This window comes from Sceloporus undulatus, chromosome 4, assembly GCF_019175285.1.
Source record: "Sceloporus undulatus isolate JIND9_A2432 ecotype Alabama chromosome 4, SceUnd_v1.1, whole genome shotgun sequence".
Classification (NCBI taxonomy): Eukaryota; Metazoa; Chordata; class Lepidosauria; order Squamata; family Phrynosomatidae; genus Sceloporus; species Sceloporus undulatus.
This window is the reverse complement of record NC_056525.1, coordinates 239,634,484-239,649,563: the sequence shown is the minus strand read 5'-3', so window position 1 is coordinate 239,649,563 and position 15,080 is coordinate 239,634,484. Positions and strand designations below refer to the sequence as shown.

At 40.9% G+C, this 15,080-nt stretch overlaps 1 protein-coding gene across 1 annotated transcript in view; it reads left to right on the top strand.

Moving 5' to 3' along the window:
- Positions 1–2,033: 2,033 nt before the first annotated feature.
- NDRG1 (N-myc downstream regulated 1) overlaps positions 2,034–15,080 on the top strand; it is a 110,592-nt gene continuing 97,545 nt past the window's right edge. Inside the window, exon 1 of the mRNA XM_042461873.1 lies at positions 2,034–2,071. Coding sequence (XP_042317807.1) covers positions 2,049–2,071 — 23 coding nt within the window. The 5' untranslated portion in view covers positions 2,034–2,048. The remainder of the gene's footprint in view (positions 2,072–15,080) is intronic.

The window sequence follows — 15,080 nt, the reverse complement described above, 5'->3', positions numbered from 1 at the left end:
TTTTATGGAATTATTGGATGTGTACTTTTGTAGGACATTTAGCCTTCTCTGTCAGAGAGCTCTGGTGGTACAATAAACTAAAAATCCCATAATTCCATAGCACTGAACCATGGCAGTAAAAAAAATGTTGTTTAAAATTTACCTGTGTTGAGTTAAATATTGAATTAATTTAAATAAATTTGTTCTATTTTGAATAATGTAGTTTCCTTATAACATGTTAAAACATGAATAGACATGAATGTGCAAATGAAAATATGCACGCTAAACAAACAAAATATTTTATTCATGTACTACGTCAAGTGGAGGGGGCTAGGATGCCAGCACATTAATGTTAAGGGGGTCACAAGGGTAAAAAGTTTGAAAATTAAGCCATAATAATGCTATTACATCATAGCATAATACTATCACCTTAAAAAATACAGTTGGCCCTCCGTTTCCATGGAGGACCCGTTCTGGACCATCACTACCCCCGCAAAAATGGAGGCTCATGCATATTCAAGCCTCATAGGCTAGAATGGGTGCGCCCCCATGCACATGCGCCATTGGAAATAACAGAAGTTGCTCCTGTGCAGATATTCGAGGGCACAGATCCCAGATCCGTGAGTTAGGAGGGGCAACTGTAATTTTTTTTAAAAAACTAACACTGTGGTGGTAACACTGTAGTATGTGGTACCACAAGTAAGCAGTGAAGAAATCTTTGGGAAACACTCCTTTGCAGTAAAGGCATCTGAATAGTTACTTTAAATAGCACAATAGTTAACTTCCCTGGCCAACATCAGAGGCTCACTTGGGGAGGATATGAGAGAGAGCCTTCTCGGTGTCTGCTCCTACACTTTGGAAATACCTTCCATAGGCAGCTAGGCTGGCTCCCTACCAGCTTGCCTTTCAACAGCAAGGTAAGACATTCTTATTTAAGTAGGCATTCCACATATAACTATACCAGGTTTACTTTTACGGAGTACTGTGTGTGTGTTTTAGTTATGCCTTTTAACTTTTGTATATTTTAATGTAATTTTATACTGTTTTTAGGTGATCTTGACAGTTTCAGTTTTTATTGTACAGTGGGCCCTTCCCTTACGTGGGGGATCATTTCTGGGGAAAAACAACGCATAAGGGGAATTCCAAGTATGCTTGAGCCCCATTTAAAAGAATGGGGCTTGTGCCTGCGGTGCACATGCCATTACCCCTTCTGGGACACATCAAGCCTTCTTCTGGTGTGGCTTTCAGAGTATGCTGAAAGCTGCGGAAGTCGTGGCTGCCTATGACAAGGGTGCACTGTAATGTTTTCATTTTTTAAAAAATGTTTTTGTCTGTGAGCCGCCTTGGATTCCTTCTGGGAGAAAGGAGGCATACAAATTGAACTGATAAATAAATAAACAATAAACTGCACAACAGACACAAAGCCACAGGAAGAAGAAGAAGAAGCTAGAAGAAGAAATGATAGAAAAAAGCAAGAGACTCCCTGGACCCACCGATATTGTCAGTCATGGAAACCTTTCCACTACTTAAAGCAAGCAGCCAAAACAACGGTCGTAAGAAGGAGAACGTCCTGATTTTCTATCCATCGTTTCACATCTGTACAGCAATTTAATTTCATCTCTCCCCACTCCTGCCCCCCAAAAAATCTCCAGCGGCTCCCGTCCTGACCAAAATGTCTGCCATTGAACAGATGTCATCTTGTAAGCCTTCCTAAGCAGCTCCATTTTTCAATCAGAATTGTGATGGGAATTATGTCCAGAAAATAATTACTGTGTTTATTTTGGAGGGAAAAGAGAGAGAGAGAGAGAGAGAGAGAGAGAGAGAAGTCTTCTAGGCCTGGGCAAAGGGTGGGGGAAAATGGCCTTGGAGCCTGGTAAAATCCAGGTCAGTGGCTGAGCTGCTACAAATGCCTTGACTTCTGTTATTTGTTGCCCTCCCTACTTCCAAAAGAGACAGATTTAGTAGATGCAGCTTTCTGGGACTAGAAACCATTTTTATTGCAAGCCAAGGAAGAAAGCTCAGGCAACTGGTTAGTCTCCAACAATAGTGACCGGGCAACAGACAAATCAATGCATGCAGTATCGACTACCAGGTAATTTTTTAAATAAAAATGACGTGTGCTTTGTGGCAAATTGTTATAAGTTAATTTTGTTGCTAATTTTACATTTGCCCCCTTCACGTTCTGATTTAAATTTCAGACACTTGAGGCACAAAATTACCTTCCATCTTCTTTACTCCTGTTATGAATGAAGCTAGTTAGCCATTCTTGTTTCCCTCAGTGGCACGTATCACTTTACTGCTATCACTTTAAAAATACTCTGAAACAGGCAGAAATCTAACTGGTGCAGCTTTCTCCCAAGATAGGCATATAGTAATCAAAAGAGTGTCGCCTGTTGGATTTCTAATTGCTGTTATGCAGAACAGTCTATTTTTTAAATTAAAAAAATTCAGAAATTGCACTGATTCAATAGGTCAGTGGAACAGAATACTGGAAGAGACCTCAGACTACTGGGGTTTATTCAGATATTGTTGTTTTTAGTGTGATTCTCCAAATAATATCACTCATGCATTCTGGTTTTGTTCTTCACACTATTTTTTAAAATCCGAAATGGACGTCTGAGAGTTCTGTTGTTCACGCATGTCAGCATTCAAATAAAGATGGAGTGGATGATGCGGCATCATGAGTTTTATCCTGGTTTATCCACATTGGTTATTCACACCACCGATAATGCAAATCTTTTAGGAGAACTTGGGGGGGGGGGGAACAAGATCGATTATCCTGGGTTAAGTGGTGTTTTGGGCAGTTGCTCCCTCCCCAAACTTACTTGGGTGAATTTGAAATGCATGTGGACAACAAAGATTCAATCCACATTCTATTGGTATTATTTTTACAGTATGGATAACTCCTCAGAGACCATGTTTTAAATTATTTAAATGTTATAGTTTAAATATGACATTATTTAAATTTAAATTAAATTCTTGTTACATCTGTGCTTGTTCCCTTTTGCCTTGTTAGATAAAGAGAAGCAGAAATGTATTTCTTTTGCAGATTTACAGAGAATAAGCCCTATTGAATACAGAGGGATTTGTGTCCAAGTAAACATGCACAGCTATTGTGCAGCATTGTCTTTTTATTCTTATTACAGCTCCTTCCCCCTTCTTTCCACAGAAAGACAAAATGGCATATGGGGCAAAAGCAATGCTTTCAAATGTTATTGTTTGGACTACAACACTCTACTAGGTTGTAAAGAGATCTTGTAGCACCTTTAAGGCTAGCTGAAAGAAAGAAGTTGGTAGCATGAACGTCTGTAGACTCTTTACATGCAAGATTTCTTTACATAGTGATTTTACAGACTAACATGGCTATATCTTTGAATTCTACTCCACTAGGTTGTAACATTTTTGTATGACAAGGCTGTCATTCCTCCCCACACAATTAAGAACTATCACTTCTTTGGCTAATTTTAAGGCCGAATTGAAGACACTCTAGGGAAGCATTCCAAATTACTGGTTGTTAATCTGCTGCTTACTTTGTCTTTATTGTATACTAGTTAGTATGTATCTTTCTGTTATCTTTGTTTGGTAATCTGCCTTGATTCCTTCAAGAAAAGGTGAGATATAAATAAATTATTATTATCATTATTATTATTATTATCATCATCATCATCATCATCATCATTATTATTATTATTATAGAGATATGTTAATCATGAAATGTCATTGTTTTAGATTGTATACCACTTGGTAGGTTTTTATTCATTTTTTCCCTCCTTATTTTATTTGACCCTTATTATGTAAAGTGCTGCGCAAATTTTATAGTGCTTTATAAATAAATGTTAATAATAATAATAATATGAAGAAGAAGAAGAAGAAGAAGAAGAAGAAGAAGAAGAAGAAGAAGAAGAAGAAGAACTGTTGAGGTGGTATCAGGGCCAGCTTTACAACGAGATGGAGTGAGATAGGTGCTTCAGAGGTAGCAGAAGCTAGGAGGTAGTAGCAAGAGAAAAGGCTATGTGCTAGGACAATGTTTCACAAACGTTGGTCCTCTAGGTCGTTTGGGATCCTTCAACTCCCAGAGGTCTCAGTTAGCCTAACCAACAATAATGAATTCTGGGAGCTGAGGTCCAAAACATCTGGAGGACCAAAGTTTGGGAGACACTGTGCTAGGAGGTCTTCTTGGCAGCCATTGAAGCTAGTTAGTTGTGCTCAGATGTGATCAGTGATACTCTTCCAATACCAGTGTTGAAAGAAGAATCAGCTGCTAGTCCAGTGGACCTTTGTTCATGGAATGGGATGGTACCATCTTTTTCTTTCTGCAGAGGCTTCAAAGTCTTTTGGGCTAGCCCATACACTGGATGGAATAGGCAAGTACAAAACATAGTTTAAATGTTGTGGCTCTGGGGCTTACAGTAGTCTTGAAATAGCAGGTACAGACACAATAGCTTATTCTCTGTTAGATGATGCAAAGGATGCTGGAATAAAGAAGCAATGGTGACTCACATTTCTGAAAACATGAAAGCTGGCCCTTGCTTATATCTGTTTATATCCCAGAAATACACACATTCCTAGACAGGCAGAGAGCAGATAAACATAATAAGCCTTTTTGGCTTCATCCACACGGCAGAAATAATCCATTTTGGCACCACTTTCTGTGCCATGGCTCAGTGCTATGGAATTCTGGAAATTGTAGTTTGTTGTGGCATCTGAGGTCTCTGACAATGAAGGCTAAATGGCTCACAAAACTACAGTCCCCAAAATTCCATAGCATTGGTCCATGGTAGTTAAAAGAAGTGTCAGACTAGATCATTTCTGCAATGTAGATGCAGCCCTTGTTAGCAGTTCTGGAGATTAATTTTGGTTAGTATGCTTGGCTTTTGTAAAAAGTCAGTTGGATCAAAATTATATAGTATTACCTAGTAGATACAGAGAATTGCATGCTGTAGTGGTTTGAGCACTGGACTACGACCCTGAAGACCAGGGTTTGACTCCCTGCTCAGCCATGAAAACCCACTGGGTGACTTTGACCTTGCATGAGTCACATAGTCTCAGCCCCAGGAAACCCTCTGATAGGTTCGCCTTAGGGTCAGAAAAAATTTGAAAGCGCACGACAACAAAGAGAAAATGAAATCTTCAACATGCAAACTTCCTCTTCAAGTAATACAATATTATTTTCTCTAGTTGTAGATTCTGGGTGAGTCCAAAGAAAGTGAAGGTGATGCGGGCTATAGAGCCAATTATCTAAACAAATCACATTTTATAAAACAATAAGAAAATAGATAGCAATGTTGGTGCACAGTATTCTGAAACTCACAGTTTAGGAATAGATTTGAGCAACATGGATATATATTTCCCTGCAGTGGGAGGTTGCCAGATTTTTCCCCATGTGTGGCTCCTGTACTTTTTACAGGTGTGTAAGTAATGAGAATTGCAGCTTTATTTAAGTCTTTCTTGACAGAGAATAGCCAGGGGGAAATTGCTAGCTTTATTTCTGTTTTTTGAAGGAGCTGTTAAATGGGCAGGACCCCTTACAGGAGGAGAACGTTGGCAATCTTAGTCTGAACAGGCAGAAATTCTGTAGACACAACTTTCCTTATCACAGAAAACCCTAAAAGAACCTGATTTATTTCATTTTCAGCATTGTTTCCTGAAAGTTGTTTTTTTTTATCTGTATCTGTGTTTCTGACAGGACATAAATAACTGCAAACTGTGTGACTTATTTGCATCTCAATTAAGATAACTTTATTAAATCCAAACTATTAGTGGAGATCTAGAATTGCATAAATAACTAGATCAAAGGAATCTCCAGTCCCAGGCTTGGCAATCATTTCTAATTAACTGCTAATTAGTCCATTAATTAGCTCCTTCTCCAGCATGCTAAGCAGGAGCTGTCTAGACTGAATTCATTCTGCTCTGTTTGCATATCTCATCTGCTGCTCAGCTTTAAAGAACACTTTGGAGCACCATCTTTTTCTAGTACATTTTTCAACACATCAGATCTTTGTGACAGGTGGGCATTCAGGAGGCAAAATGTTCCTTCGAAAGAAGCCCTAGCTTATTGAATTATTCCTTTCTCAGGCAGTGACTGAAAAGCATAGGTGTAGTAACAAGAAAAATAAAGAGGTAATCATGGATGCAGCAAAATGAAACTTTCAAAATGATTTTGCTTTTCCTGCCAATTTGGAATTGCCACTTTGTACCTCTCCAAAAAGCGGTCCTTGTGTTTGTAATGCATAAGTGAGAAGCAGATATGCAGCCAAAGAGGTTTCCCCAACTAATATCCAAAACAGAAAGAAGAAGAGCTTCACCTGTTGGTTTTCTGCCTGTTGGATGGCTGTAAAAGGCAGCAATAAAAGAAGGGAGAAGCTCTTCTGTTACATTTATAGTGTATCTGTCAGTCTGCCATCCTACCAAAGGAAACACCGGCAATTGTTTAATGATGCTTAATGGCAGTTTGATCAATAGGAAAGTTGAAGGTTTTAGGTCAAAAAAGCTAATCATTTCTCCAGCTGATGCCTGTGGATTGAATCACCCCAGGATGCAAAACTAAAGGAATCAGTCAAAAGACTACTCAGTCTAGCAAAACAATGTGCTGAAGTGAAGTTTTGTCTTAACAAATTTGATTGAAGAAAAGGTTGAGAGGGCATTTGGAGAAACATTGGGGATGAGAAAGAGAGATTCTTGAAAGGGAGAACAGAAGGACGTTTGTGAGTATCACAAGTCACTGCTTCCTTTAAAATGTTTTTTTTATTATTTTTAAGTTTATTTTCAACATGTTTAGTTTATGCTTGCATTTGTCCCACCACTGTAACAGTTCTGCAGGCATTTTTTTTTTTTTTGTTTGGCACAGTATCTACTGGTCCAAGGTCTCCTGTGAGACTGTGAATAAAGTATATTGTACACTGGAGCCTTGGAGCAAATTGTAAGCCTTTAAGACTGCACAGGATTCTGCCACTTTTGATGCCCTGGCTTCAGGGCCAGTCTTCTCATTAACTGAAGTCAGGTGCCCAGCTCAGGTGGCAGAATACGGTGCCAATCCAGGATCATCCCAAGGCCTTAGAGCAGAGCAGAGCACAGCAGAACACGGCAGGGCAGGGCAGGGCAGGGCAGAGGGTGAGTCCTGATGCCACAATGGCTGGGAGGGAAAAAGCTTACTAAGGGCCTGAAGAGACATATCAAAATAAAGCTGCTTCGGTTCACTTCGAAGGTATGCTGTTTAAATGATGCATGCGTCCTAAGAGGCCAGAAGCCTCTGAGGACAAGTGCAGCTTTGGCACAGCTTCTGGTCTCTTAAGATGTGTGTGTCATTTAAACAGCATACCTCCAAAGTGACCTGAAACAGCTTTATTTTGGCCAGTCTGTTTGGGCCCTATGTAAATACAGTGGGTCCTCCACATTCACTGAGGTTAGGGATGCAGGACCCCTGTGAAAGTGGGAAAAACTGCCAATAAAAAAGTCACTTTTTTTTTTCTACTTGAGAGAACACCTCTCTAGGAATCTCTAGATCCTCCAGTGCACCTCTGTGACCAATATTCACTGGAAGCTGACCATAGAATTGTGCTGGAAAACCTACAAATACCTAGAGAAGTGCTCTTTCTAGTAATTTCTAGGTCATCCAGTGCAACCTTTGGAGAAAGTTGGCCTTGCCTTGCTACTAGGAATCCTATCCCATTGTGACATCACCCCAGATATGAACAGCAAGACAAGAACAATGTCTCATGGCACCAAAACACTCTTGAGAGTTGCCCATCTAGCTCCTTCTCCCTCTAGTTGTTAAGTGTATTGTGAAGGCAAACCTATTTCTATAGCCTTTAGTAATTCTTACTGAATATGTTTAACTGTCCTGATTTTGATTTATTGGTTTCTATTGCTTGAATTGTGTGCTTTCAAAGTGTGAAAGCTAAAGTGAGCATCTTAGGGTAGAAAAGTATGGTCAGAATACTTAGGAATTAATAAAGAATACTAGAGAAACTATTCCTAGAACAGGGATTATGAAACTTGGGTACTCCAGATGTTTTGAATTTCACCTCCCAGAATTGCTGACTGTTGGCCAGGTTTGATGGGGTTTCTGGGAGTTGAAGTCCAAAACACCTGGAGGACCAATATTTGAGAATCACTGTCCTGGAGTCTGACTTAAACAGTGGAGGCTGGTAGACTTATATTTACATCTGTGTAACTTCAAACTTTTGCTCATTGGCAAAAGATGGGATGGATGGAGGTGTATTTGTTTTAAACTGCTAGCTTATTCTTCCAGTTCTGACAGACAAAAGAATGCTAGTTGTCAGAAGAAAGTCCCAGTGAATTCTATGGGGCTTTCATCCCATCTGCAGAAGGGAAGCCAAATGCCTTCCTTTCCAAACTGATGTTTGTATTAGCCATTGGCAACACTGGCTGGAGGGTTGTGGTGTGGGGATATTGTGGCCTGCAAAAGCAATTTTGCCAAGCTCTGCTTCTAGCTGTAGGTCATGTTAATCAATGACTGTGCAGAACTCTAATAGGGAATGTCTTTTATGTGTTTTCGAACAAGCATGATATTTGAACCGCATAATTAATCCTTGGCAGCTACAGTACATAAACAGAAGTGTAGTGTTTAGTTTGATACAGTGATCTGTGCTATGTAACTGGAGCAGCAGAGTGCCTTGACCTTTTTATACAAACACCTTTATTGTGGCAGAATAGAACTTCTTACTTAAGAAACAAAGGAGAGAAAAAGAGAGTTGAAGGAGGGAGGAATTCGCCCCTTCTTTTTGTCTGTCCCGTGTCCTCATTTCCAGGTCATGTTCTCTTTTGCCAGATCCAGTTAATGATTTTGTTTGAATCATGTCATAGACAATTTGAAGGGTTAGCCAAGACTCAGAGTGTCGAGGGAAGGGGTGGGCAAAGTGTAGCCTTTCAGAGGTTTCAAGCTGCATTTCTCAGCATTCCTCACCATCCTGGTTAAGGCTGCTGGGCAATGCAATACTGTGAGTGCGATAAAGTTCAGTAACATCTGGAGGACCACATTATTACTATTATTATTATTATTATTAACCTTTATTTATAAAGCACTGTAAATTTACACAGTGCTGTACATACAATCTTTTAGTTAGACGGTTCCCTGCCCTCAGGCTTACAATCTAAGAAGACACGACACAAAAGGAGAAGGGAGTTGTGGTGGGGAATGGGATCAGGTCCAGCAGTTCTTCTCCACCTCCGAGGCCTGGACCAAGGCAGATGGACTGGAGGAAGTGCTTGGCTTTCTGCCAAGTTTGCATGCATGAAGAACAAGTGGCCCCTTAGCTGTTGGATTACAATGCTCATGAGTCCTGACTAGCACAGCAAATAGTAGGGGGAAACTTCTGGTTGGCCACAAGTTGCCTGACCTTGTTGAGGGCCAAGTTATGTCTAGGAGCTCAGCCAACTGTCTGCTCCATTGCTGAAATCTTTGCATGTCACCACATAAAGGGAACAAAATTACATTTTGGAAAGCTACAATTTAAATTCTTTCCCTCCTCACCTTCATCTCTTTTGCAGTGTTGTGAGACGTAAGCAGAAGGTAACCCCAAGTGGAAGTTGAGTGTCACATTGGGAAGCAAAGATAGTAAAGGATAAAAGTATGCAAAGGTATCTTGTGGGATCTTTGAAACTAACTTTGAGACTGTGAAAGTTGTAGCATAAGCTTTTGTAAACTTGGTCTACTTCTTTATATGCACAGAGTCATCAGAGTCAATTGGGGCCCAGGAAGGATTTTTATAATCAGACTGTATGAACAGCCATAGAAATGCAAAACTTGTGGGTATGGTGATGAGGTGACAAGTTCAGAACTTCAGAATGAGTGAATACAGAGGTGTCAAAACACAGCAAAACTCAAAGAGCCATGTGAATTCAAAGGCTTCAAGGAGCTATGTTGGAACATATCTTATTTGGAACAATTTGAAAGATCCTTACATCTTAAGGACCTAAATACACTGAAGGCACCAGAACCCATCTAATCTTGGAAACTAAGCATGGTCAGCCCTGGTTAGTACTTGAATGTGAGATCAGAAAGTGGTACCAGGTGCTGTAAGCTATATTTCAGAGGAAGGAACTGGCAAAACCATCTTTGAGTATTCCTTGCCTAAGAAAACCCTAGGAAATTCATGGGGTCACCATTAGTCAACAGGTGACTGAAGGCACATGCACATATCTATCAGATCTGGACAAAATTAGTTTATAAATATGCATTCTAGACCCCACAGCTGCAAAAAATATGAAGTGTGTGTTTGGAGGGAGTTGGGAGTAATTGGTGGATTAGGTCAAAAACCTTATTATGGTCTCCAGTTTTGTCTCATTAGATAAAAGTCAAAATATGGTGAAACTGGGATCAAGCATAGAATCATAACATTGGAAGAGGCCATCTTGCCCATTCCATTCTGTAACATATAACTACAGCACTCCTGGAAGAAGCCTATGTAGCCTCTATTTAAAGATCTCTAAAGAAAGAAATTGAGGTAGTGGTTTGAGTGTTTGACTATGACTTGGTAGATCAGGGTTTCAGCCACAGAAACTCACTGGGTGAATTCGGCCAAGTCACACACTCTCAGCCCCAGAAAACCCCACAATAAGTTCACCTTAAAGTCGCAATGAGTTGGAAATTACATAAAGGCACATGACAACAAGAAAAAGGAAGAGTTCATCACCCTTGGAGGCCCATCTGTTCCTGAGATATGTATGTTTGTTTACTCTAAACAGAAACCATTTTAGATTATAATACAGATGTGTTTTGGGGATCTATGATCAAAGTTTAATGCAGCCCTCCATGTAGTTCAGCTCCTTGTATATCTCTCCTGTGGCTCTGCTGGTTAAGGCTTCTTGGTCTTACAGTCCAAGAAATTTCAAGGGTCACGGAATTCCCTTGCTTTAACTCTTCAGTTCTTTTAGACTTAAGCCTTCAGTAGCCCCAGCCAGCATAACCATACTTCTGCAGGGCTAAGCAATCCATCTAACCCTGGGCTATAAAAAAACCTTATACAATTATCTCAGTGCAAACACAACCCACGCCTTATCCTAGCCACTGGTTGTCTGCTACTAGAGCCTGGACTTTCTGAAGTGGTGGATAGGATTGCAAGGTTAGGACTAACCCAGTTCCTGAGATTTTAGGATCAAAACTTGAAATCTACCGATGGCCCCTTGTAATTGTCACAACTAGTGGGCCTTGGCTATGCTACAAGTGTGGTGGTACGAGAGGCAGCCCCTGATCATTAAGCAACAATCACAGTTGCTATACCTTCCAAATGTTCTAGCAAGACAGGAACAGCCATGACTAATCCTGCCATTCCACTTTTTCAGATGCTTTAAAAAATGTCCCAGTTTCTCTTTTCTCCTTCCGCTTCCCATCCCCTTTGCCCTCAGTTACTTCAATTGGTGCAAATGGAGTTTAAAGCATAAAAGTAGTTTGTACAGTCCGTCCTTGCCTTACGCGGGGGATCCGTTCCGGATCCCTCCGCGTAAGGCGAATTCCGCCTATGCTCGATTCCGCCTATGCATTGGAAACAATGGGGCTCGTGCGCGGCGGCATGGGTGCGCGCAAGGTGCAACGGGCACGGGCGCCCATTCAATTGAATGGGATGCGCCGCCCCTTCTGCCCCGCGTGCGCCCTGTGGCTTGAGTGCGTATGCTCAAGGCCGCTTATGGCACACCCGCGTATGGTGCAGGCGCACTGTATTAAATTAATTCAGCAGACGGGAAGGGAAAGGATGGATTTTTTCCCTTATCAATAGGCTTGGGCAAAATCCAGCTGCTGCTGCCTCTCCTAACTTACATGTTCTTGCTCATTAATAACTTCTGACATTGTGGCTACACCCTGATGTTGTTTGAATGCATGTATCCCAATTTTCATCTGTCAAATATTGGAGTGTATGAGTTGGGGAATGCACCATTCTGATTTTAAAAATTCTTTAAAAATGACCAAAATATATGCATACACAGTGTTCAAGACTGTACTCTCGCCCTGAGATTCCTCCCCATCCTCCTGAAGACTGGAGAAGAGAAGACCTGGGAAACCTGGGTTGTGGACACTGATGGTCTCTGTACGGTCATTGATGAAATAGGGCTCTCCCAAGCTTGCAGCATCTGGTTTGGAGCTCTTCCAACTATTCCAAGCAGTACCAGCAACTCTTACTAGTTCTTGCAATCGTGTGGAAAGAGGTTACAGTGCCTCTCTTGGGTTTGACTAGGGAATTTATCACACAGGGAAATCAGGGGGAAATTGGGAGTTTAAACAGTGATTTTCCCATGGAAATCATGCAATCGCAATTAACATTTTCACATGACATCATGATTAAAGCATCATCATCCTGGGAATAACCAGAGAATAACCAGCAACATATCATTCACATGGAAATCACGTGAATGATGTGTTGCTGGTTATTCCATGATTATTCCCTGAATAATGAGGCTTTAATCATGACATATGTGAAAATCTTAATAGTGATTGCATGATTTTCACAGGGTAATTACTGTTTTAAACCTCCATTTTTCCTCTGATTTCTCCCCATGTAATAAAGTTCAAAGCTTGTCTATCTATGTTGATATGGTAGATACGATATGGTCTCCTTGTTGGCATATCTGCATTGGAGAGATCACAAAAGTATACTCCCAAGGTTTGCAGATCCTGTACTGTTAACTCATTAATTGTATGGGTTGTCTCATTAAAGCTTCAGTAAGAGTCAGAGTGGTGTAGTGATTTGAGCATTGGACTATGACTCTGGAGACCGGGTTCTAATCCCTGCTCAGCTTTGGAAACCCATTAGGTGACCTTGGGCAAATTACACTCTCAGTCTCAGAGGAAGGCAAAGGCAACCCCTCTCTGAACAAATCTTGCCAAGAAAACCCCGTGATAGGTTTGCCTTAGGGTCAAATCGGAAATGACTGGAAGGCACACAACAACATTTGCAGCTGACTCTTTCACTTATGCAAGCTTGCAAAAACTGGGGTGAATGCTTGACTCACTGCAATCAATAACTCTCATGGACCTCACTGGGGTTGGAATGCCACCTCGGCCATGAAAGTAGTTGAAATCTCTACCAGATAAGCCTGAGACAAAGTAAACATGGCCTAGAAATGATTAGCTAGCTTAATCCCATTTTTCAACCACAACAATGTCTTTTATTTGGAAATTGTTCCAACACCCCTGGACCTTCAAGTGTGTGACTGCAATTAACTTTTATTGTATGACACTTTGATCCCTGCTTCCCTCTCCTATGCACCTTTTCTAAAGGCATCTAAAGGAAAAGGCTCACTATAAAATGTGGTTACTCTTTAAGCTTTGTGACTCAATTACCAAATGAAGGCTTGTTGTAACCCAACCAATGAGAAAAGATTGCTTGCAATTCTTTCCCTTCTTTACTCAGCCATAAGTCTCATTACATTCATAGAATCAAAGAACTGGAAAAGTCCACAAGGGCCATCCATTCCAGCCCCCTGCCATGCAGGAAGATACAATCAAAGCTCCCCTGACAGATAGCTATCCAACCTCTGTTTAAAAAACTCCAAAGAAGGAGACTCCACCACACTCCAAGACAGCATAGTCCTCTGTCAAACAGCTCTTACCATCAAGAAGTTCTTCCTAATATTTAAGTGGGATCTCTTTTCCTGTCCTTTGCATCCATTGCTCCAGATCCTAATCTCTGGAGCAGCAGAGAACAAGCTTGCTCCATCTTCAATATGGCATCCCTTCAAATATTTAAACAGGGCTATCATGTCACCTCTTAACTATCTGTTCAATGGAATTTAAGGCCTGTTACAGACTGCCAAAATAAAGCTGCTTCGGGTCTCTTTGGAGGTATGCTGTTTAAATGATGCATGCATCCTGAGAATCCAGAAGCTGCACCAAAGCTGCACTCCAGTCCTTAGGAATGGAGTGTGGCTTTGGCGCAACCTCCGGACTCTTAGGACCCAGGCATCATTTAAACAGCATACCTCCAAAGAGACCCGAAGCAGCTTTATTTTGGCAGTCTGTAACGGGCCAGTGTGACATAGTGGTTTAACTACTGGGCCACAACTCTGAGACCAAGGTTCAATTCCCACTCAGCCATGAAACCCGTTGGGTGATTTTGGGCAAGTCACAGTCTCTCGGTCTCAGGAGAATGCAATGACAAACCTCCTCTGAACAAATTTTGTGAAGAAGACTTCCTGATAGGTTCATCTTAGGGTTACCATAAATGAGAAATGACTTGAAGGCAACAACAAGCAGCCTAAATACCCTGAAGGCAGCAGATCCCAAGTGATCTTGGAAACTAAGCAGGGTCAGATTTAGTTAGATTTTGGATATGAGACTGCAAAGAAACATCAGGTGCTGTAGGTTATAATTTAGAGGAAAGAAATGGCAAATCACCACAGCAAACTATACTATGCCACTCCCAGGATTCCACATGTGACAGCCATAACAGTCAACATAGAATAATAGTGCTATAACAATGTAGAGCGGTATTGTATTCCTTGCTTAAGAAAGCCATATGGAATTCAAGAGGCAGCCATGAGTTCACAGGCAAGTTGAAGACATGCACACTCACCCACAGAAGTTATAGGTTGGTGTTGTTAAAGGTTCCATTGATTTGAATGAGAGGGAGTTATGCATGTAGTTGCAATGAGGTTACTTGAGTTTTGACTAGATTATGGCCCCTAACATCATAAAATAAGTTTGTTCAGAATTAGGTTCTACTGAATTCAATAGTAAGGCCGATTGTTGTCAATAGGCCTCAGGATTGATCTGTAACTGCCAAAAAAAATGTACTATGAATATAGCCTGATTCAAACCACACATTGAGAAATCAATGAATTCATCCCTTAAGCATACAGAGACACATTAAAGGCCTTTTGGAATCCAATGGGGCTGGTCCTACCTTTAGGCAGAATAGGGCAGCAACTTCAGGTGGCAGCTATGAAGGATTGGAAGTGATATCTAGGTGTTGGGGAACAACATTATATGGGGCCCATGACTTCTTTTCTGTCCCCTGAATATCAGCTAAACTTAAAAGGAGGATCCTTTATGGCAAAAAAAGAAAGAAATTCAACTGCCAGCCTAATCTGTATGTGGAATTTTGGAGAAGCATCTTATCCTCAGGCAGCAAAGCATCTTGGGCCAG